Source organism: Pomacea canaliculata, linkage group LG12 (genome assembly GCF_003073045.1).
Source record: "Pomacea canaliculata isolate SZHN2017 linkage group LG12, ASM307304v1, whole genome shotgun sequence".
Classification (NCBI taxonomy): domain Eukaryota; kingdom Metazoa; phylum Mollusca; class Gastropoda; order Architaenioglossa; family Ampullariidae; genus Pomacea; species Pomacea canaliculata.
Window position 1 is genome coordinate 4,869,177 of NC_037601.1, and position 24,446 is coordinate 4,893,622.

General features: G+C 40.5%; 2 protein-coding genes across 3 annotated transcripts; one reads left to right on the plus strand and one right to left on the minus strand.

Annotated features, from left to right (window-relative positions):
• Positions 1-5,970: 5,970 nt before the first annotated feature.
• On the minus strand, positions 5,971-13,560 carry LOC112577322 (beta-1,3-glucan-binding protein-like). Its single transcript, XM_025260377.1, has 13 exons — positions 13,459-13,560; positions 13,344-13,359; positions 13,156-13,236; positions 12,870-12,995; positions 12,517-12,647; positions 11,609-11,683; positions 10,804-10,864; positions 10,125-10,286; positions 9,918-9,995; positions 8,931-9,042; positions 8,461-8,532; positions 7,795-7,921; positions 5,971-7,265 (listed from the first exon to the last, which is right to left on the minus strand). The coding sequence occupies exons 1-13, from the start codon at positions 13,558-13,560 to the stop codon at positions 7,059-7,061; spliced, it is 1,350 nt and encodes a 449-aa protein (XP_025116162.1). The 3' UTR covers positions 5,971-7,058.
• Positions 13,561-16,559: 2,999 nt separating this feature from the next.
• On the plus strand, positions 16,560-22,527 carry LOC112577241 (beta-1,3-glucan-binding protein-like). 2 transcript variants are annotated; one of them, XM_025260277.1, is made up of 13 exons: positions 16,560-16,693; positions 16,907-17,124; positions 17,354-17,434; positions 17,860-17,985; positions 18,297-18,427; positions 19,398-19,472; positions 19,849-19,909; positions 20,411-20,572; positions 20,708-20,785; positions 20,910-21,021; positions 21,418-21,489; positions 21,992-22,118; positions 22,224-22,527. In XM_025260277.1, the coding sequence occupies exons 2-13, from the start codon at positions 17,022-17,024 to the stop codon at positions 22,428-22,430; spliced, it is 1,335 nt and encodes a 444-aa protein (XP_025116062.1). In that variant the 5' UTR covers positions 16,560-16,693; positions 16,907-17,021; the 3' UTR covers positions 22,431-22,527. The 2 variants fall into 2 exon arrangements, with proteins under 2 accessions (XP_025116062.1, XP_025116061.1); XM_025260276.1 differs by having other exon boundaries at positions 16,636-17,124.
• Positions 22,528-24,446: the final 1,919 nt, after the last annotated feature.

Here is a 24,446-nt window from a genome sequence, read left to right on the forward strand (position 1 = left end):
CTCCGTGTGGAGTTGATATGTCGCAAATGAAGAATCATAACTCGTTTCTGGAGGACAGCGAACCTCCCACCAGTTTTAGTGTGTATGACGTGACCACTGGAGAGATAGGGCTGAGGTTATGAATCAGGTTTGTTTAAAACATTAATGCCCTGGTCTTAATCTCATTCGTTTTCATAATGTCATTAAAGTGCTCCTTAGACCAATCTGAACTTGCTCCTTTTCTGGCTATATAATGAGGAAAGTACTACAGCAAGGCCAATAGAGCTGAGGGTATCGGCTATTCTAAATTATCAAGACGACCACATCTACTTGGACTTCTACCCTTAAAAAAAAATTAGTCCAAATCATTTTTTTATGAAAAATGATATTGTGGTTGTCACAACACCCTGTCTATATAAAAAAATATTGTTTGAAATGAGAAACGGAAAATGTGGAAGGATGGTGAAGGTTTTTTTGCGTGGGAGTGAGTGGTTGTCATGTGGTGTGGGCGCTAGCGCGTGGGTGTGAGCGCCTCATGGGCGACACGGCTTTTTCTTTTAATGTATATCGGGCGTCACTGGGGGCTCCACTTTTGTACTAAATGTTGAAGATTAAGACAGGGGGAGTTGATTTTTGTTGCCCTGGCTGTTGTTCGCCTAAAAACAGAACAGGGAAAAAACCCCCTAACCTTAATTATTTTGCCATGCTATGCGTTAGTCCCTGACCAGTCTCAATAAATGATTTATCGAATTTTTAATGGTGAAACCTGTTTGACGTGAGTCTTTTTTTTTTTTTTTTGTTTGATTGTATTTTTAATTTGAAGACATAAATACAATGTGTATTTAAATGATTGTTAGATTTTAAAGGCTGGTTAATAACTTTCTATCCTAAATGTTTTTTTATAAAATTTTTTTTTTTATCTTCTGTGTAAGGGTGCTCTGGATTAAGGGACCGGATTTTCCCAAAAAGGTCCGGCACTTTGAAAAGACCGTGCGTCTTGGTTTCTTGTGGTGAGCGGACGGGACACGACGCGAGGCTTTTCAAAAGCCAGACTTGCTTTGAGTCAACTTTAATGCAAAACACCTCGTAACCAAGGTGTCCGATGCCAATTGAGAAGAATCACTTTCGAAAGCCAAAGTTGTAAAAATCAAGCCTTGATGCAAACACACTGTGCTTTTTTTTCTTGCTGAGTAACTTGGTGTGGTGGTTGTATGGGGTGTCAGCATCTGCTGTGGAGACCAGAACACCAATCCACTGTTTTGCCAGTGGTATATTCGAATAAAGGGATATTTAGATACCTTTTTCTTTGTACTGTGGATGATAACACCTGTTAGTTGAGAACCTGTAAAAGAATTCAGTAAGCGAGTCAATATGGTCAGCAGAAACATCTTTCGCCCTGACGATGATAAATAAAGTTAGTTAATTTCAGCCAGTGGCAGTAACGATTTTTTCCTTTAAACTTAAAAATAAACGATAGGGTTGGTATGAAAATTGCCCTAGAATCTTATAAGCCCTAAAACTTACGCAAGCTAAAGTTGGTCCTCGGCGCAAACAACCGGCGTCTATACATCCGTGGTTTCACCATGTGCTGGGACTACACCTGAGATTCTCACTTGGCCTTTATGGATTCAAGGGAGACTACCTCATTTCCTTATTTTTCTTCACGAATCAGACGCTCCAGAGTTGTATCCCATCGAAAGAAACTCGTTTCCCTGTTCAACGTATGGCGTAAATTTTTGGTTCAATATATAACCGAAAGTGCTTTCTTTGTTAACAGCGGGAGATTCCAACAGGCCAAAAAATGCCACATTGATATTGGAAAAAATTAAGAACATAAAATATTATTACTATCCTTTATTGTCGTTATCATTAAAAGTTCGACAACATATGGCAGAAATCGTTATTGGTTCTGATCGAGGTCAAGGTGATAATACAGCCAGAGATGGTGGTCGCTAACAGCTAACTGTAATAAATGTAGAACACTGTTCAGTAACGTGACTTAACACTTATCGCGAGTCATGAGGCTATATCGATTTGGAACAGCCCACGTCCATCGCTAACCACCCCCAAAGCGGGCCCTCTCGTTCGAATCAAGACAAGAAGATGGTGCAACATGCTCACAAACCAACACTTAAAGCACTGCTTCACGATATGGCCGGAGGTGTTTGGATTCCCTGTCACGAACCTGTCACTCATGTCATGAGTTTTTAATTTTCTTATTTAATTACTAAATTTCTTATTAGTTTTTTGGTTAAAGGGGTGCATTACGCTTAATTTAGTTGTCAAATTGTAATGTTTATTTATTTTTATTTATTTTATTATCTAAGAATGCATCTAGCAATGTTTTAAAGCAGCACCTGCACACCGAGGTTTACAACTTCACGACTTTTTGTTGTTGGTGTCTGGAAGAATCTCCCTCGTACCGTCCGCCCACCTGTCAGGTAAAACTCTCAAATGGGAAACTGCAGGAGGGGAAGTGGGTACAAAGCACGTGCGCGATTAGGGTGGTCTAGATGTTAGAAGTTGGGATAGCCTCATGTCGATGTGAGTCGTTACTGAACAGTGTTCTACATTATACAGTTGCTGTAGCGACACCATCTGCTGTATTATCACTGACCTCGATCAGAACAAAATAACGATTTTCTGCCATGGTTTGTCGTACTTGCAATGATAACTACAATAAAGGAGAAAATATTTTCTGTTTTCTAATTTTTCATTAATGTGCATTTTTCTGTTGAATCTCCCGCTCGTAACCGAAAGTACTTTCGTCATTATGAACCGATTACGCATCGTTGAACAGGGAAACGGATTCTTTCGATGGGATACAACTCCAGGCGTCTTCGTGAAAATAGAATGAGGTTGTCTCCCTTAGTCCATAACAGCGAGACACTGCGGTAGTCCAGCACATTGGTGAAACCACGGATGCATTAGACTGCCGGGTGTTTGCCGAGACCAACTTAGCTCTCGTAAAGTTTTAGGCTTATAAGATCTAGGCAAACCATACACCTATCATTATTTAAGTTAAAAGGAGAAAATTGTTACTGACACTGCTGAAATACTAACTTTATTTTATCATCGTTCAGGGAAGATGTTTCTGCTGGCATTTTGACTTGCTTACTGACTCTTTTACAGAGTTTCTCAACATACAGGTGTTATATAACAGTACAAAAAAGGTAAATAAATTATACTTTATTCAATATCCACTAGCAAAACATTTGACTTTGTTCTGGTCTCACAGCAGATGCTGTACACCCATACACCCATTACAAGAAAAGTACAGTGTATGCATCAAGCTTATATTTTACAACTTCGGCTTCGAATGATTCTTCCCAATTGGCATCTGACACCTGTTAAGAGGGTGGCTCACTAATATGTAATTCAGTATACAGTTACTGACACAGTGGATAATACAATCAACCAACCGCTAATCACTCCTGGCTGAGTTTAAAATCATACTTCAATACAAAGGCTTACTGGACTTATATTTCTGTGGCACTAAATAGCTCTTCATTGGAAGTATTTCACATCTTTACTTTGTTAATATTTCTTGTTTCTGGCATTTCTTGTGTCTCCCCACTGTACTCAATATGTTTTTAAGAATTCAGAAACTCGACAAAATCTGAATTTAAGAAATGAATATAATATTTAAAAATAATCAACAAACAAATTGACTAAATTAATTAATTATAGATGAAAACACATAAACAGTTAATCCCCTCTTTCAGCGGTAAAAGTGTTTGATTAAAATTGACTCAAAGCAAGTCTGCTTTTGAAGCCTCCGCCGTCGTGTCCGTCGCTCCACCAAAGAAACCAGACGCACGGTCTTTTCAAAGTTGCCGACCCTCTTGAAAGTCGGTTTAATCCAGAGCACCAGACACAGGAAGATAAAATACAAATTTTAAAAAACATGGATAGAAAGTACACACCTTAAAAATCTAACAATCATTTAAATACACTGTATTACTATCTTCAAATTAAAAATACAATCCAAAATGTTACATAAAAAGATTCAAAAATCAGACTCACGTCAACAGGTTTCACATAAGTCATTGATTGAGACTGGTCAGGACTAACGCACAGCACGGAAATAATTGAACGGTCGGGGTTTTCCCTGTTCTATTTAAGGACATGCAACAGGCAACAAAAATCACTCCCCCGGTCTTAATCTTCAACATTTAGACAAGTGGAGCCCCTCAGTGACGCTCGATACATAAAAAAATCACCTTAATCTCATAAAAAAACTATCGCATTTACATTTTAATTAATAAAGAACTTTGGGAAGTATATAATTTTATGTAAACTTATTACTATAATACTGTCACAAAAGCACATTAAATTTGGAATTGTAATGAAACAAATGCTGCAATTTAAATTTGAAATTCACTGTAGAGAGTGATTTTAGGCCTTGGGGGTAATCCGTATTTTTTACTTTAGTGAAGTCGTCCGCGGTCCGAAATACTCTGATAACCACTGCCCTATGGTCGGGAAACGTCAGGCAGCAGGGGAGAAAAATGATCACCACCATCACAAAAACTGGTCTTGACAACTAGGGTCTTTTAACACCTCATTTTTCACGTGGACTTTTAGCTTTGCTTTTAACACCGACCTCGATCAGTAAATTAAATGAAGGTCCGTGGGTTTTACTTTACTATTTGCAGGAGCAGGGTGAAGGCAAGGGGAGACAAACAGTATAACCTTAATCTCTATTATTTTATTAGTTATCTCGCTTGCCTTACCATGGTGGATGGGTTACGTCTTACGAGAATTTCCGTGCCGATGTCAACAACTGTGATTCGGAGATATTGCGGGAGTTTCAGAAGGCAAGTTTTTAGTTTTTCAGACTTGTCCTCTATGATGAAGTTTTTCACAACGGCGCAGTTTCTTTGTGAAATGAGATTTACGTTCGAAAGATGATTTTCTGTACTCCTCAGACATAAAAACTCCTCAAGCGGAGTAATGAAGCAATGACTGCTTTCATCGAGCGAATCACACTTTAATTCGAGCTTGCTACGTTTTGAAGTCACGCACAGACACGGTTTCAATGAAGTCCTTATGACATCCCTGTACATATTAATGATACAACAGAGACATTAAAATAATATAACAATTACGTGCATGTGGATTGTAAACAACGTAAACTCTGAACAGTTCTCGTAAGAGCGAAAAACCCACGAATCTCGATTTTTAGACCCTTACCTTTGTCTGCCAGCACTCCAAATCCACTCTGTGACCACCACCGCCACAACTCGACATACTCGTATATATATGACACCCTGTTATATGTTTGAACAGCAAGAGACAGATGATGCACATTTACAGAGAGCGGGGTATAAGCAAGCTTGACGTATGCTTCTCTTCGGACCAGCATCAAAATTTGAAAAAAAAAAAAAAACTTTAATTGTAGGGATTGTTGTTCCTATTGGAAATGTTGCAATGTTTTTTTCTCTAACAGTTGATTAGTGTCAAGGTCCTGTGGCACTTTTTTGAGTGCAAAAGGCAACATGAACACTACAGTAGCCCTGTATTAAGTACATAAAATTAGATGAAGCTTATGTAAAATAATGAAATACTTCTCCTGGTATGATTCGGTTTAACCAGTTGCAATGGGTATTACGTTTCTGAAATGATAGTGTAGATGGCAGCAGGATTAGAATCTGCTTAATTTGGAATTTTCCTGATTTGTACGGGCAAAATTCTGTTGGATACATCTTCAGCTTCCACATGCATATGTATACATGCAAAAAAAAAAAAAAAGAGAACATTCTGTGTTGAATGACTTGACATGCTTGATGGAAACAACTGGCTTGAGAGGTCAGCTGACAAATTTTGCAAAAGTAAAGCAGCTGAAATGTAATTGTCTACAAAATCTTTGCTGAAGCGTCTATCAATTCTTTTTCTTTTTTCGTTACATGCACATATGGTCATGCAATCTTTATGCCATCTGCTGCCATCTCTAAGGTCTATTGTCATTCAGAACTTCATTTTACTGGGTTAAAATGTTTGAAGATACTTTTATTTACATACACTGTATAGACAATTTAGTGCTTCAGAATTAAACATTACACTTACAGAAAACACAGCACCTCACTCTTGGCACACACTCCTTTCAGATTCAGAGTATTTTTATTCCGAAGTTCATGACAGTAAATACAGTACATCCAAAGTCCAGCAAACTGAATGTTTTCTGCATTTATCAGCAGCTCGTAACAGAACACAGCAAGTTCCTGACTAAACCATGTCTGACTTACCCATGTGTGTGTGAGAGAGAGAGAGATGAGACTAAAAAAAGGAACAGACTGTGTCGCTGGAGAGATGTTTATTATTTCAGAGCTGCTCATATTACACACTTAAGTTACCTCACATGGGGAGAGAGCTACAGACATGAAACAAGTCTGTACCAAGTCTTTTTACTAAAAGCACAAATTTATGATACTAGTGGCAGCCGAGTGGCAATATAACCCTTAGCACTGTAGTTTTTTCTAAATCTCAGTGCTCTAAGGGTTTAACCCTCAGTATTGCAATGTTTAACCCTCCATATTAAAATTTTGACTCTTGATTGGTAAATATTCTTTGTTTTTGTACTGTTTTCATCATTATCTCCCTTCAGTGATGTAATCTTATAGAAGCCGGAGTAATGTAATGTATTATTCCTTAGTATTTTAATTTTTAACCCTAAGTATTGTAATTATTAACCTTTAATTGGTATTGTGGGTTTTTCCTAGTTCTCTGCATTGGTATGCTTTTTGAAAGTCTCAATATTCTTCATAAACTCTCACATTGTTTGCTGGCACACGTTTTCACATTTGCTCCCTCACTCCCTTGCTCACCTCCCCTCCCCCTCCCCACATCACAGAAAGCGAATGTCCACATACCATTAAACTCTTCCAATCGTTTCCAATCTTCTGACCTCGATGCTACCACAGGTCCCAAAGAACTAAACCTAGTGCCCAGAATTCCCCTAACATCCTCGTAATCCCACGAATCAACTTCTAAATGGTTTATTAATCCAATCATACAATTTAGGAATATTTTTGAAAGCCTCAAAGTGTTTTCCAGTCGTCCAGCAGCTCCACGTGCCACTAGTACTGAGTCATCTTCACAGAGCGGACTTTCATGGCCACGTCATCGCCATGCCACGTTGCCTGCCACAGATGGCGCGCGTCCCAGAAGGCCGTTCGCATGGCGGTGTCCGAACCTCCGTCTGACCAGGGCTGGGCGTAGGGCTGGTTGGTGTTGGCGTGGTTGAACCAGGCCCCTCCCACACCCAGGCTGAGGATCAGGTAAAACTGTGAGGACAGGTGTAAAGTGTAAGTTGTTCATCTCACGAAAGATTTTTGTGACCGTTTGAATATTTGGATAATTCAAACAAAATTATTACACACAACACTTCCTGTTTTCTTTTTGTCTGTGGAACAAAGTATTAAAACCAAAGTTATCACCACAAAACCTTCTAGCTTCTGTAGCTTTTAGTATTGGAGTAATTACAAATTCGAAACAGTGAGGGCACTGCTGTCATACAACTGTCAGGGCACTGCTGTGTCATACAACTGTGATGGCACTGGTGTGTCATGCAACTGTCAGGGCACTGCTGTGTCATACAACTGTGATGTCACTGCTGTGTCATGCAACTGTCAGGGCCCTGTGTGAGGGCACTGCTGTTGTGTACAGCTGCGAAAGGTTAGTTCTGCACCCAGTTGTAAAGCCACTTCTGTCAAAGACCTACAGCCAGTTATATCGGAATCGTTCATGAAACTTCAGGTTAACTATTTGACCAAACGGACCATTTTCTACATGAAAATATTTGTCCTGGCTTACAGGTCTGTCAAAGGGCGCATCCTTGCCACCACTGGCCCAAATGTTGGTCCCAGAGAACTGCCCCTCGTGCCAGTAGCCGGCAGCGGGAGTGTTGTGGGCTATGGAGGTGTGGTCATCCACGCCAATCCTAGAAAAATACAGACCATCCAGTTGACAAAGACACTCAAAGCACAATACTGCGTACAATCGCTGTGATGCTCGCTTCGTGCAACCTCCCAATCACACGCATCCACATGGGCGCACATCTGCACAAATATTCCTAGATGCCACAAAACTGTTTCCTTGACTACACGCAAGACAAGTGGGTGTCCTTGATTTCTGTACTGCCAACAACAAATTTAGGTACCCCCTTCGCATTAAACAATTTCCCTAAAAATATATATTTATTTTCAGAATTTGAGATTTTCTCTATTTTCTGTGTTTGGAATTTGTTGTATTGGATGGTCATACTTTCAGTTAAATAGTTGTGTCACAAAGCATATGTGAAATTCTTTTTTCGGGGAGGAAGTGTAGATGTTAATATACAAAGGAGATTTGTAGCATCATCAATAATAAATAGTTTTATAAGTGATACGTAGAAAATGGCCAATAATTACCAATGTGTTATTAACAGCACATGGTGCATGCAACTTGTACCATACTGCAAATATGAGTTTGTTGTCTTACTTGATATAGTTTTGGGTCCAGTCAATCCAGAAGGTATGATAAGCATCAGCAAATGTTGTTCCTCTTAAAGTGCTGAAACAAAGTATAGGCCCTCGTTTTTTCTTAATACTGAAAACTTTGGACTTTTAAAACAAAATCAGGAAAGAGGTCACATACGTGACATCACGTTTGTACACACACCTAATTAACAAATGGTTCCAGCTATACTATTGGCTGTAGCCTTGACAACATAACGTATCCTGTACAATCATGTCGTCTGTGATTTTGTATTCCTTCTTAGCTGGGGCATGTGTATCTTTTATGCGGAATATCCATCCACACTTGGGATATATTTATCTTGCAAATATTTATCTTACCTCACTTTATCATTTGGGGTGAAGAGCACCCCACTAGTCCTGTAATGCAAGAGTAGAATGTTTAGAATCACTTTAGTTGGAACTGAAGTAGTGATTGCAGGACAAGGTACTCACTAGGGGCTTCCAAAGGATTTCTTGTTGTTCCAGGCAGGCCCATAGTGCACCGTGGAGTAGTCCACGTCAGCCCCCATAGTCCAGCCCTCAGGGGAGTGGTAATGAAGGTTGCCTGCAAACCACACACACTTTGACCTTTTCCTCTCCACTAAGGTAGGCATTAGAAGACAGTATTTGCTAGATCTTTCTTGCGAAGTTATGGAAAAGGTATCAGCGGGGCAGCATGGGATTTTCTCAGACAATGGACGGATTATCTATAAAACAACAGTGGTTACATCACAAAAGTAATGTCATTCCTCACCTCCTCAGTGAGTGATGTAACGGTAACAGTATCACTGGAAGGTGTGACCTGCTTGTCTGTGTTACGTAAGTATAATCTGTCAGTGCCATTGTGGTTTGTGACATACCTCATTGGTGTGTTAAGTAACTGTAATCTGTCAGTTGTGTCATTCAGATATGCGCCGTACCTCCTAAGTGTGTGACGTTGGTTAACTGCACTCTACCCGATCATGACAACAGTGACATCATCGCAAACGTTACTAGCCCATGGCTTATTAATGACTACTGTCATGTTTCCTACTATTTACTGCGCATCATCCATGTTTAAAGTGGCTAGACTGTTTTCTGACTGTTCAAACCCTACTCAGCCCAGCCATTCATCATCCCCCTCTTCTGTTATTGTGGTCCCGCAATCTTCTCGCCTATATTTTTAAAAATTCTCGGACAGATATATTTTTTAATAGTGTGGATAAAGCAAATCTAACGAGAGTTTTAATAATTTATTTTTTTATTACCTTTCAAAAGCTATAACGACTTTCTATGTATGGGACAGAAATGCAGTTCACCTCACGTCTTTCTCTACGTGGTAGGAATTATGTGCATCTGTGTTCCACCTTTCACTCTTCACCTTTCTCTGAAATAGAAATGAAGACACCATCAGACAGCTTTGATGTCGACAATTCTACCTGAGACGGGGCCAGTGCTTACCTCTCGCCTCCATGATGTCGATCTCCCCGGACGCCGGCCACCCGCCGTAGTGCTTCTCAGTGGGCATCATCCAAATCGCTGGAAAGGACAACAAGGGGTTAACACACTTTGGTCACGTGTCCCTGTTAAAGGAACATTACTAGTCAAAATTAGCAAATGAAAAATGCATGTTTAGTGATGAAGATTCATGCTTCAAAAATTACTGACCAGGCCACAGCCAGTCGCCCTTCGGCAGTTTAGCGACGACCTCGATCTTGCCGTACCGGATGTGCTGCGTGCTGCTGAGCTTGGCGGACATGATGGGCGGGATGCTGTGTCCTTGCAGATGGCAGCCACTTCTTGCGTTGTCCGTGCAGGACCCCCAGATGGCTATTATCAGACAATCATTTCCATCAGGTTAACACTTGACACTAACCCCGGATAGTTGTTACTAGATAATATAGACACACAAACGAAGCACGCATGCAGACATGCACACACACACACTACTTCTTTGCGTTATTTACCACATAAATATTTGAATATTAAAGACCGCTACCTCCATTTGCTGTTTCTTTACATAATATCACGTGGCAGTGTGTGTTTGAACCCCAAATTAACACATTTTTCTCTAAAATAATGATTTTGTCATTCTGCAATTCCTGATTACTCACAGCCTTTCTCTGTCGGCTTCTCCATTCACTTGCGGCCATCTTGCACAGAAACTTTTGAGTTTCTTTCTGCAGCGGATAGCAATAACATCATAGCAGATGTGTCCATTGAAATATTCTAAACATTTAAAAACAGTTTCGCATTTTGTAGACATAGGGACACAAGGAATGCTCAAGTATTGTTTATAAACTGTTTGCTTGTACATGTATCTATACATAAAGTATTTACTACTAACCTTTCACATCCAGGTTGCCGTTAGATAAAAAATTTGCTCCGAAACGATCAACCGTGAGCGTCTGCAACAAATGATTTTTATTCTTTTATATCATCCTCACTTGCTGTAACACGGATACCTTAAAAGTATTGTTTTTTTTTAAGAATGTAAACATTACTTCTCTCTTTATTTTGTAGATGTTAAATGGACTATTTCTCAAAGAAAACAGCTGACGCTAGTAAACTCGTGTAACTAGATTGGAAATGATCCAGATATTTCATCAAATAACTATAATAAAAATATCTATCATATGTTCCCGTTTTAGAAGTTCAAAAGAAAACCTGTTTTAAAATCGTTTTTATGTGTAGAAGTGGATTTGCATCATATGTACAAATGTAAGTGCTGCTTCAAGGTTCCCAAACGAACCCCTTTAAATAAATATTACCACAAGCCAGGCTTCAGAACAACTTTGAGAAAAGAGACAAAGCAGTTTTACAATGTTTACTCGAAAACACTTTAGTGTACACCGTGTGGCATTTATTCTTGAGTTTCAATCTACATTGTTTCTTTGTTTTCAAAGTCGACGAGTGAACTGAACACGGACACGCATCCTCCCTGTGTGATGTTCACTCATTTACTCCCAGTCTTCTGCTTAGTTACCGAGTTGCTAGGTGATAGGTTTCCCGCCACCTCTTCCCCCCCCCCTAACCTCACACATCTTCTGGCCCCCCTGCCCCCATCAAGTGAACATCTTGCACACCTCGTCTGAAAACGACTTTCTCAGTTAATACAGCGGACAAGCGGACAAGCGTACAAACGTACTTACGGGATGAATGTACAAGACGCCATCTTTGACGTAGCTGTTGGCGGCTTCCGGTGTGTACATGCTGAACCCATGATTCTGTTAGCAATACGTGAACATCAGAAAGTAAGTCACGTGAAACCCACGTGAACACAAATTCCGAGCAAGAATCAAAACAACAAACATGTGTAATGTAAAACAACTGCACAACATTTATTCGCACGTACAAAACATACACACAAGCATACATACGAACATATGCATGCTGTATAAATACAAAACATGCATGCAAATACATCCCTATCATACAATTTACATACAATTCATAAAATAATGAGGCAATAATCAGGCTGTATATTTGTTATCCGCTTTGGATTCTAGACATGCTCCCTTCTTCTGAGAGAATCTGTGTGTGTGTGAGTCAGCCACTAGAGAATATATATATGTGTGTGTGTTAGTAGGTGTGTGTGTGTGCGTACGTGTGAGCGTGAGTCACCCACTTACATGTTGAAAATATCAGGCATGATCTGTGTATGACATACTGAAGCTTTCATGTCAAAGATAAGTATCTTCACCTTTTGACCTTAACCACACCCTAACTTTTTCTTAATTGCAGACTTCGGAAAACAAAAAAAGAGATAAAATATCTATCAATTCACGAACGTTTTGTGTCCAAGGTTATATTTTCAGACCACTGAACTCCTTAAGTGTGTAAAATGCACAGATTGCTATTCCTTTGGCCTTGGCAGACGGTGCTGACAGCTAGCTTCAGGTCAAAGGTTCATACCTGACGACAGGTGATAAAGTAGCTACATAATTATAACCAAAGATCAGACAATGTAGTAAGTGACAGAACTCAGTTGTAAGACCTGTCTACAGGTCAAACTAACTACAGTAGATGTTAACAGGTCAGCAACCCTAGTCAGACCCACCCCGCCACCGTCGCCTGTGATGGCGTGCTGCCACTTGCTGGGGTCCACTTTACCGGAACTGAAGTCGTCGAAGAAAACCACCGTCGCCCTCCTCTGCAAAAACCGTTGACTTGGCGGAAGTTCCGGTAAATCTGCGCAAACATGAGATTTTGTTCAACAAAGTCTCAAGCAGAGCTACTTTCGGGTCAATTCTTCTTTTCTTGTTGAAAACCACGATTATTTTAGTTGGCCAAATCTTTGTTGACTAAAAGAATTCTAATTTGTTCCCCTTCTCAAGGGTACAATACAACCAGTGAAATGTCCAGGGTTTTTCCGAGGGTAATAGGATAAATATGTTGATGAACACAACTCACTGAAGACTTCAGTAGACCTCGCAAGTTGGTGAAGTGTGTTAAACTTGTGGTACTGAAGCACGTAGTTCAGAACACCGCCATGTTTGGTCTTCACTTTGTTGAGAACAACCTTCCATTGTCCGTCATCTAGAGGTCAAGAGCAATTTAAGATGAATAATATCTCATTTATCCCTCATTTAATAGCTTCCCCTCTGTCAGTCTAATGTTTCATTTAAATTTACATGGCAATATCTGATAGATAAGACATCTGAAAGTCAGTCACGGGGCTGGGACACGCAAGTTTTACCTGTTTTAGTCAGCGACACTGGTGCCGCCTGGGAATCTTCGTTGGCCACAATAAGAGAAACATCATGGCTGTCCTTCAAATCTGAAAGTATACACTTGCTTCAGTGAAAAAAATAAAAGGTTCCTGTTAGCACACCTGCACAGTATGAACCTACTTTCATTATCTTCAAGTGCCCGAGATACTGTTACCGTCAGACATTTCCCTCTGAACCGATCAAAAAGTGTTCAAACAATTGCTCACTGATATTCGTTAATGGTTTAGTTTCCTTAATAAATCTGCCGAGAGAAAGACAAAGACACTTACCTGGCACAGAACTCGAATGCTGCCATCCTTCTCACGGAAAAACTCTGGCAGCTTCTTCCCGGTGACCGCCGTCACCACCACCAGCACCAGAAACAACCGCATGATCACGTGATCGTCGCGCTCGGAATGACGGCGAAATCAGATTCTGGCCTCTTTAGGGTCCTGCCTCTTGAGGTCAGGGTTGGTCAGGCCTCGCGGTGCAGCTAAAGATGTCCCTCTTGAGATAGATACAAAATTTCAGAAACTAATTTTTGATAATTCTTACTTCCATTTCTTTCAACTTTGCTAGGATAATAGCAAATACAAAGCAAAATCAAACAGCGAGAGATGTTTTCACGAGCCGTATGTAGCCACTTAGAAAAGTGAGGAATTTTTTTACAAAGTTCTGTGGGTTTTAAGTTTAAACTTCTTAAAACTACCTTTTTCCCTGTTCTCCTTTGTCCAGAATAGATTTATTGCTACCCTTCTTTACTAAGCTACTCCGCTTCAATTCTTTTATTCTTTCGATCTCTCTCTTTCTCTCTCTCATCTTACGGACAACTATGAAGTGTCACCACACTGAGACCATTGCTGTGTTAAAGTAGAAGTAGAAAATTGGTTTTCTACACCCTCTTTGTCCAGTCCTTATAATCTGATCTGACTGGTCATTAACTGTGATACCTTTATCTTTCCCCTTTCTACCGAGCACCTCACCTCACTTTCAATTGTTCTTTTCCCTTTTCCCATCTTTCTCGAGTATGTCTGGAGTTTTTTTTCAGTTTCAGGCGTGCATCATTCACACAAAGATGCATGTCTACCAAATCAGACCTACACGTGAGTAGTGGGATTTCAAACACTCGTCTGACAGGCTTTATGGAGTGACGACAGGTGGGTTGCTCACCGATGCAGACAAGAAAACTGCAGCACCTTCCTCTGGTCTTGTTTTGCTCTTTGGTCTAACCTTCAGTGATAATACAGCAGATGGTGTCGCTACAGCAACTGTATAATGTAGAACACTGTTCAGTAACGACTCACATCGACATGAGGCTATCGATTTGAAACAGCCAGTCATCAGCTCACACCATCATCAAACTCTCAACATGCTCACAACACCAACACTTAACGCACTGCTCCACGACTAGGCTGGAGGTGTGGGAAGGGGGGTGGGAGACATCTGGACATGCACGAGTAAACAACAGCCACAAGCTGGTGCACACGCCTCGTGACAAGATCTCGTTATCAATCAGCCGGATTAAATTATGACAGTCCTATATAACTACACAAAACAGTTTTGTTTAATAACCACAGTCGAGCTTGTCCCTATTTGATTTTTTTAAATATCCAGAAGAAATAATAATAATAATAATAGCACCATATCCATCCAGCCTTATGAGCAAGATCATGGCGCTTTACATAATATAAACTATACGAAAAATAATGATAGGTTAAAAAAGATGGAGAAGCCAGGCAAAACGACAGGAAAGAAAAAGAAATCAAGCGAGGAATGGGGTAAAAAGTGGAGTGCTTACTGACTAACAACTAACTGAACACCACAGTACTCCATTATCCAAGAAGTCTATAAAATCTCAAAAAGGGGAGTGGGCGGTGGAGGAGTGGCGTTGGTGAATGGGGGAGGGGCTTGTGGCGAAAATAGTTCTGTTTAGTTTTTAAAGTGATGAAAAATGTTAGGGAAAACTATCATTTTCATAGAAGGATATTTGCATGAGACCTTTCCTGTGCCAGTAGCTTCCTTTCACCACGCGAGTTTCTCAGTTCATGTATCACGGCAAAGCTCCATTATTCGAGGGCGCATTGGAAGTGACCAGGAGGGAATAGAGGGCGGAGAGTGAGACAGGGATGGGGTAGGGGCGGCGTTAGTAGAGGGGGAGGGGACAGACCTAAGATGGATCGGACCACATACCAGCCTCGCCTTTTTCTCTTCATCTTTAGTTGGAAGAAGTTTCGCACTCATTCATAGCAAACACTGCAAATGAATTCAGGGACACCAACACGGACATAATTTTGATAACATGTTTCTTTTTGATTGTGACAACTGTTTTAAACTCAATATTTTTTACACTTATGAACTTTGAACCCCGAAGGAACTGAGCTAATGTCATGATCACATTCCCAGTTAAAAGAGCATTAAAACCTTTCACAAACAAACAAGGTAGAGTCAGTTGAAGTTGAATAATATATCTATTTTTCTTGTAAAATTTCAGATAAATTTAGTTAATTCACTGTCAAGAACCTGTGACTCATGGTCGTGAATATTTCAATTTCTTATTTAATTACAAAATTTCTTATTAGTTTGTTTGGTTAAAGGGGTGTATTACGCTAAATTTAGTTGTCAAATTGTAATGTTTATTTATTTTTATTTATTTTATTATCTAAGAGTGCATCTAGCAATGTTTTAAAGCAGCAGCTGCACACCTGGGTTTACAACTTCACGACTTTGTGTTGTTGGTGTCTGGAAGAGTCTCCCTCGTACCGTACGCCCACCTGTCAGGTAAAACTCTCAAATGGGAAACAGCAGGAAGGGAAGTGGGTACAAAGCACGTGCGCGATTAGGGTGGTCTAGATGTTAGAAGTTGTGATAGCTGGAGTTTTGGACCAAAGAGCAAAACAAGACCAGAGGAAGGTGCTGCAGTTTTCTTGTCTGCATCGGTGAGCAACCCACCTGTCGTCACTCCATAAAGCCTGTCAGACGAGTGTTTGAAATCCCACTACTCACGTGTAGGTCTGATTTGGTAGACATGCATCTTTGTGTGAATGATGCACGCCTGAAACTGAAGAAAAAACCCCAGACATACTTGAGAAAGATGAGAAAAGTGAATAGAACGATTTGAGGTGAGGTGCTTGGTAGAAAGGGGAAAGATAAATGTATCATAGTTAATGACCAGTCAGATCAGATTATGATTATAAGGACTGGACAAAGAGGGTGTAGAAAACCAGTTTTCTACTTCTACTTTAACACAGCAATGGTCTCAGTGTGGTGACACTTGATAGTTGTCCGTAAGACATGAGAGAGAGAGAGAAAGAGAGAGATCGAAAGATTAAAAGAATTGAAGCGGGGTAGCTTAGTGGAGAAGGGTAGCGATAAATCTAGTCTGGACAAAGGAGAACAGGGAAATCACCTGGACACAAACCTCTCCAGATAAAAGGCGGCGACACCTGTCTCTGAATCACAATCGTCCAGCGCCACCTAGCGCTCCACTCTCTGCGCTTTTCACTCGGAAACCGACGAACGTGTTGCGTGAGTGTTTGTAAACTTATTAAGTTCTAAGTGCTGGCCATTTGCACAGCTCAGCAGCTGGTTCGAACATTTTGAAACATTAGAGAAGAAAAAAACAAAAAAGAGAAAAAAAAAATCCAGCTAGATATCCACATCGTGATTCCGTACATACATCTACAAATGGAAGAAAGACTTATCAAAAAATAGTTTTTAAAATTTTGTATCTATCTCAAGAGGGACATCTTTAGCTGCACCGCGAGGCCTGCCGAACCCTGACCTCAAGAGGCAGGACCCTAAAGAGGCCAGAATCTGATTTCGCTGTCATTCCGAGGGCGACGATCACGTGATCATGCGGTTGTTTCTGGTGCTGGTGGTGGTGACGGCGGTCACCGGGAAGAAGCTGCCAGAGTTTTTCCGTGAGAAGGATGGCAGCATTCGAGTTCTGGTGCCAGGTAAGTTGTTTTTGTCTTTCTCTCGGCAGATTTATTAAGGAAACTAAACCATTAACGAATATCAGCGAACAATTGTTTGAACACTTTTTGATCGGTTCAGAGGGAAATGTCTGACGGTAACAGTATCTCGGGCACTTGAAGATAAGGAAAGTAGGTTCATACTGTGCAGGTGTGCTTACAGGTACCGCAAAGTTTTATTTTTTTCACTGAAGCAAGAGTATACTTTCAGATTTGAAGGACAGCCATGATGTTTCTCTTATTGTGGCCAACGAGGATTCCCAGGCGGCACCAGTGTCGCTGACTAAAACAGGTAAAACTTGCGTGTCCCAGCCCCGTGACTGACTTTCAGATGTATCTTATCTATCAGATATTGCCATGTGAATTTAAATGAAACATTAGACAGAGGGAAAGAGGGAGAGAGGTCGACTCCGGGCTCCAGACCTGCGAGTATTATCAATGGCGATAACCATTCCTATTGTGGCAATGTGTAGAATCACTTTGTACTTCGTACGTACCTTTATTTTCTCCAACTCAAAAGATTGACAGGTAGAAATAAAAGTTATATATTTTAAAGGAAACAAAATGGTCTCCTACCAAAAACAAAGTTCCACTGTTCGAATGTTCAAGAAAAAATGTCCTTTCATACAATACATCTAGATTTTCTTATCAAGAGCTATTAAATGATGGATAACTCGCCTGAGATATTATTCATCTTAAATTGCTCTTGACCTCTAGATGACGGACAATGGAAGGGTGTTCTCAACAAAGTGAAGACCAAACATGGCAGTGTTCTGAACTACGTGCTCCAGTACCACAAGTTCGACACACTTCACCAGCTTGCGAGGTCTACTGAAGTCTTCAGTGAGTTGTGTCCATCTACACATTTATCCTATTACCCTAAAATAACCTGGATATTTCACTGGCTGTATTGTACCCTTGAGAAGGGGAACAAATTAGAATTCTTTTAGTCAGCAAAGATTAGGACAATGTGAAAGTGTCTGAGCAATTCAAAGAACAGATGAACGCTGGACATTAAAATTAGTAAAGTCCACTGCGAACGTGGAGAGATGAGTGAATGAGAAAATAATCGTGGTTTTCAAAAATGAAAGAAGAATTGACCCGAAAGTAGCTCTGCTTGAGACTTTGTTGAACAAAATCTCATGTTTGCTCAGATTTACCGGAACTTCCACCAAGTCAACGGTTTTTGCAGAGGAGGGCTACGGTGGTTTTCTTCGACGACTTCAGTTCCGGTAAAGTGGACCCCAGCAAGTGGCAGCACGCCATCACAGGCGACGGTGGCGGGGTGGGTCTGACGAGGGTTGCTGACCTGTTAACATCTAGTGTAGTTAGTTTGACCTGTAGCCAGGTCTTACAACTGAGTTCTGTTACTTTCTACATTGTCTGATCTTTGGTTATAATTATGTAGCTACTTTATCACCTGTCGTCAGGTATGAACCTTTGACCTGAAGCTAGCTAAGTCAGCATCTGCTGCCAAGGCCAAAGGAATAGCAATCTGTGCATTTTACACACTTAAGGAGTTCAGTTGTCTGAAAATATAACCTTGGACACAAAACGTTCGTGAATTGATAGATATTTTATCTCTATTTTGTTTTCCGAAGTCTGCAATTAAGAAAAAGTTAGGGTGTGGTTAAGGTCAAAAGGTGAAGATACTTATCTTTGACATGAAAGTTTCAGTACGTCGTACACAGATCATGCCTGATATTTTCAACATGTAAGTGGGTGACTCACGCTCACACACGTACGCACACACACACACCTACTAACACACACACACATATAGATTCTCTAGTGGCTTACTCACACACACACAGATTCTCTCAAGGAAAGGGAGCATGTCTAGAATCCAAAGCGGATAACAAATATACAGCCTGATTATTGCCTCATTATTTTATGAATTGTTTGTAAATATTTATGTTTGGGATGTATTTGCATACATGTTTTATATTTATACATATGAATGTACGTTATGTTCGTATGTATGCTTGTGTGTATGTTTTGTACGTGCGAATAAATGTTGTGCATGTATACACAGTGTTGTCCATCGGAATGTTGTTACCATGGGAATCTAACGTCCCATGGGATGGGAGGGGATGGGACAGGCATAAATTACCATGGGTTGGGATGAGATAGAAAAATATGTCCCATGGACAACCCTGTGTATACACATGTTTGTTGTTTTTATTCTTGCTCGGAATTTGTGTTCACGTGGGTCTCACGTGACTTACTTTCTGATGTTCACGTATTGCTAACAGAATCATGAGTTCAACATGTACACACCGGAAGCCGCCAACAGCTACGTCAAAAATGGCGTCTTGTACATTCATCCCGTAAGTACGTTTGTACGCTTGTCCGCTGTATTAACTGAGAAAGTCGTTTTCAGACGAGGTGTAACAGCTGTATGATGCAAATCAACTTCTACATAGGAAAACGATTTTTAAAACAGGTTTTCTTTTGAACTTCTGAAAAGGGAACATATGATAGATATTTTGACTAAAGTTATTTGATTAAATTTCTGGATAATTTCGAATCTAATTAAACGAGTTTACTAGCGTCAGCTGTTTTCTTAAAGAAATAGTCCATTTAACATCTACAAAATAAAGAGAGAAGTAATGTTTACATTCTTTAAAAAAACCCAATACTTTTAAGGTATCCGTGTTACAGCAAGTGAGGATAATATAAAAGAATAAAAATCATTTGTTGCAGACGCTAACGGTTGATCGTTTTGGAGCAAATTTTTTATCTAACGGCAACCTGGATGTGAAAGGTTAGTAGTAAATAGTTTATGTATAGATACAAGCAAACAGTTTATAAACAATACTTGAGCATTCCTTGTGTCCCTATGTCTACAAAATGCGAAAGCTGCTTAGAAATGTGTAGAATATTTCATTGGACCTACTCATATCTACTTTATTTTTATTGCTATCCGCTGCAGAAAAAGTTTCTATGCAAGATGGCCGCAAGTGTAGGTTAGTTTACATGAATAGAGAAGCCGACAGAGAAAGGCTCTGAGTAATCAGGAATTGCAGAATGACAGAATCGAGAGAAATTTGTTAATTTGGGGTTCAAACACACACAGCCACGTGATATTATGTAAAGAAACAGCAAATGGAGGTAGCGGTGTTTAATATTCAAATATTTATGTAGTAAAAAACGCAAAGAAGTAGTGTGTGTGTGTGTGTCTGTCTGTGTGTCTATATTATCTAGTAACAATTATCCAGGGTTAGCATTAAGTGTTAACCTGATGGAAATGATTGTCTGATAATAGCTATCTGGGGGTCCTGCACGGACAACTCAAGAAGTGGCTGCCATCTGCAAGGACACAGCATCCCGCCCATCATGTCCGCCAAGCTCAGCAGCACGCAGCACATCCGGTACGGCAAGATCGAGGTCGTCGCTAAGCTGCCGAAGGGCGACTGGCTGTGGCCTGGTCAGTAATTTTTGAAGCATGAATCTTTATCAGCCACCACAAAAATACATTTTTCCTTTGCTAATTTTGACTAGTAATGTTCCTTTAACAGGGACACGTGACCAAAGTGTGTTAACCCCTTGTTGTCCTTTCCAGCGATTTGGATGTTGCCCAGTGAGTGGCACTACGGCGGGTGGCCGGCGTCCGGGGAGATCGACATCATGGAGGCGAGAGGTAAGCACTGGATACCTTTTCCATATATTCGCAAGAAAGACCTAGCAAATACTGTCGTCCAATGCCTTCCTTGCAAATGAGTGGAGAGGGAAAAGGTCAAAGTGTGTGTGTGTGTGGTTTGCAGGCAACCTTCACTACCACTCCCCTGAGGGCTGGACGATGGGGGCTGACGTGGACTACTCCACGGTGCACTATGGGCCTGCCTGGAACAACAAGAAATCCTTTGGAAGCCCCTAGTGAGTACCTTGTTCTGCGATCACTACTTTAGTTACAACTAAAGTGATTCTAAACATTCTACTCTTGCATTACAGGACTAGTGGGGTGCCCTCCACCGCTAATGATAGGATAAAGTTCAATGCAAGATAAATATTTGCCAAGTGTGGATGGATATTCGGCTTAAGAGATACATTTCTATACACATGCCCCCGGCGCTAAGGAATACAAAATCACAGACGACAGGATGGTACAGGATACGTTATGCTGTCAAGGCTACAGCCAATAGGATAGCTGGAACCATTTGTTAATTAGGTGTACAAACGTGATGTCACGAATGTGACCTCTTTCATGATTTTTTTTTTTAAATCCAAAGTTTTCAGTATTAAGAAAAAATGAGGGTCTATACTTTATTTCAGCACTTTAAGAGGAACAACATTGGGTGATGCTTATCATACCTACTGGATTGACTGGACCCAAAACTATATCAAGTAAAACAACAAACTTATATTTGCTGTATAGTACATGTTGCATGCACGATGTGCTGTTAATAACACATTGGTAATTATTGGTTATTTTCTACGTATCACTTATAAAGCTATTAATTATTGATGATGCTACAAATCTACTTTGTATATCAACATCTACACTTCCTCCCCGAAAAAAGAATTTCAAATGCGATTTGTGACAAATTCCAAACACAGAAAATAGAGATCTCCAATTCTGAAAATAAATATATTTTTGGGGAGATTGTTTAATGCGAAGGGGGTACCTAAATTTGTTGTTGGCAGTACAGAAATCAAGGACAGCCACTTGTCTTGCGTGTAGTCAAGGAAACAGTTTTGTGGCATCTAGGAATATTTTTGCCGAGTGAGATGTGCGCCCATGTGGATGCGTGTGATTGGAAGGTTGCAAGAAGCGAGCATCACAGCGATTGTACGCAGTATTGTGCTTTAAGTGTCTTTATCAACTGGAGGGTCTGTATTTTTCTAGGATCGGCGTGGATGACCACACCTCCATAGCCCACAACACACCCGCTGCCGGCTACTGGCACGAGGGGCAGTTCTCTGGGACCAACATTTGGGCCAATGGAGGCAAGGACGCGCCCTTCGACAGACCAGTAAGTCAGGACAAATATTTTCATGTAGAAAATGGTCCTTTTGGTCAAATAGTTAACCTGTCTTTTGTGAGATGAACAACTTACACTTTACACCTGTCCTCACAGTTTTACCTGATCCTCAACGTGGCTGTGGGAGGGACCTGGTTCAACCACGCCAACACCAACCAGCCCTACGCCCAGCCCTGGTCAGACGGAGGTTCGGACGCCGCCATGCGAACGGCCTTCTGGGACGCGCGCCATCTGTGGCAGGCCACGTGGCATGGCGATGACGTGGCCATGAAGGTCCGCTCTGTGAAGATGACTCAGTACTAGTGGCACGTGGAGCTGCTGGACCACTGGAAAACACTTTAAGGCTTTCGAAAAATTTCCTAAATTGTATGATTGAATTAATAAACCATTGAAAAGTTGATTCGTGGGATTACGAGGATGTGAGACGAATCCGGATACAGGGTTTAGCTTTTTTTTTTTGGACTTGTGCTAGCAGCGAGGTCAAAGGGTATCTAACGGTTGGAAGAGTTTAACGGTATGTGGACATTCTCTTTCTGTGATGTGGGGAGGGGAAGTGAGCAAGGGAGTGAGCGAGCAAACGCACAAATCGTTCTTGGCTTTAAAAAAAAAATAAAAAAAAAATAACACAGCAGGTTTGTGACAAAGGTACTGATAAAAATCTGAAAATCGGAAATCGATGACTACCAGAAACGTCGTCAAATGATGCATGTGTTGTAATAATTGATGATTTGACCATTTAAACCTTTAAACATTTACTTTGAGATATTAACTTGCCTGTTTGTGATGCCGAGAGAAATCAGTTTGCTTGAAATGACGATGTAGATGATCTTTCAAGCCACTTGGAGTCTTCCTTAATCTCCCAGTCTTGACCCAATTTTATCCCAAAATCTGTTCCTCAATATCCCAGCGGGAACGATTTAGCTGCTAAGTTATCCCCTAGCTGCAGTTTGATGACGAGGTTGCTGTAGTAGTCAAGTTTTTAGGGATAAACTGGGATAAAAGACACTTAAAAAAAAGGGAGAGGTAATGACCAAGTAAGAGGTAGAAATAAATGTCGAGACGGAATATTTGTGTCAATGTTTAAACAATGAAAATAATAATCAGTATGTTTGTGTAGCGTGTGGCCAGGCTCTCCTCACTCCGCAAAATCAGACATTGACTGTGGAATACAATAGATAAGGGAAGAATAATAAATAATATGTATCCCCTCCCCCTTTAACTCTCTCTTACTGAGCACACACACACACACACACACACACACACACACACACACAAATTAATTACTTATACTTATAATATCATGCTGGTTGTTATTTAGCGATATCCAGAATCGATGACAATCTCATATCGTGTCATGCACTTTATGATAAAGTCTTATGTAGTCCTCATTTTATGTAAGTTCACGTTTCAAAAACAATTTGACACGAATCCTCTTCTGTTATACCGGCATAATATAATATATTAATATGTTGTAAGACATTGTCGTTCTTCAGAACACACTTCTTACCTTCTTGAATATGGGTGAGTCCAGGAATAGCACCACCAGCAGCTGTCGCATCATCCACGCCACCTGGAGAATGAGCCGCGATACCAGAGCAGCTTCTGTCAACTAATAAGAGAACCGAGGTGACTGGTGAGTACTGAACACATTTTAAGGTATAATGTATTTCAATGAGAAAGGGAAATGAAGAAAAAAGTAGAAGCTGGTGTAAATGAGATCAATGTTGGGGCTAAAGGAAGACTCCTATTTCATGTTCAGCCCCGATACTTATTTTCCTTCTCCTCGAACATTCTAGACCTCCCTCGCAACAAAGACAGTTTGCTTTGTACATTATAATCGTGCTGAGCATTGTAGTATCTAGATGCAGAACATTCTAGAATCTAGATGCAATCTGGAACATCATATCCTCGCACAGACATTCTACTTTGTCGCAACAAAGACATTCTACCTTGTACATGACTGCAGTGCTGAACATTCTAGAATCTAGATGCAAATCTACAACATCATCCACCACCCCCCCGCGGCAAAGACATTCTACTTTGTACTCTACTAGAGTGCTACATATACATATATGAGGATTGAGTATGTTGAAACATTCGTGTGTTACAGGATAAAATATATTTTCATTAACTTACAAGTGTCGCTGAAGTTCAGGTTATTTTGCAAAACCACAAAACAATGTCCTGTTGTCTAGGATTGAAAATGATCTCCCTTGAGTGAACACATCATCTTCAGTCATGGCGTGGACTGTGTTGCACAAATACAAGGCCATCTCAGTGCTGTGTATCATTCTTTGCTGCTTGTCCATCCTCTATGGG

Bases quoted from the DNA above. Each gene is read 5' to 3' on its own strand.
- LOC112577322 (XM_025260377.1), bottom strand. From the start codon at position 13,560: ATGCGGTTGTTTCTGGTGCTGGTGGTGGTGACGGCGGTCACCGGGAAG. The intron at 8,533-8,930 runs GTGAGTACCTTG...ACTTTGTTTCAG, and splicing joins AAATCCTTTGGAAGCCCCTA to CACTTTAAGAGGAACAACAT. The intron at 7,922-8,460 runs GTAAGACAACAA...GTATTTTTCTAG, and splicing joins TGGACCCAAAACTATATCAA to GATTGGCGTGGATGACCACA.
- LOC112577241 (XM_025260277.1), top strand. From the start codon at position 17,022: ATGCGGTTGTTTCTGGTGCTGGTGGTGGTGACGGCGGTCACCGGGAAG. The intron at 17,125-17,353 runs GTAAGTTGTTTT...GTATACTTTCAG, and splicing joins CATTCGAGTTCTGGTGCCAG to ATTTGAAGGACAGCCATGAT. The intron at 19,910-20,410 runs GTTAGTAGTAAA...GTCTGATAATAG, and splicing joins CGGCAACCTGGATGTGAAAG to CTATCTGGGGGTCCTGCACG.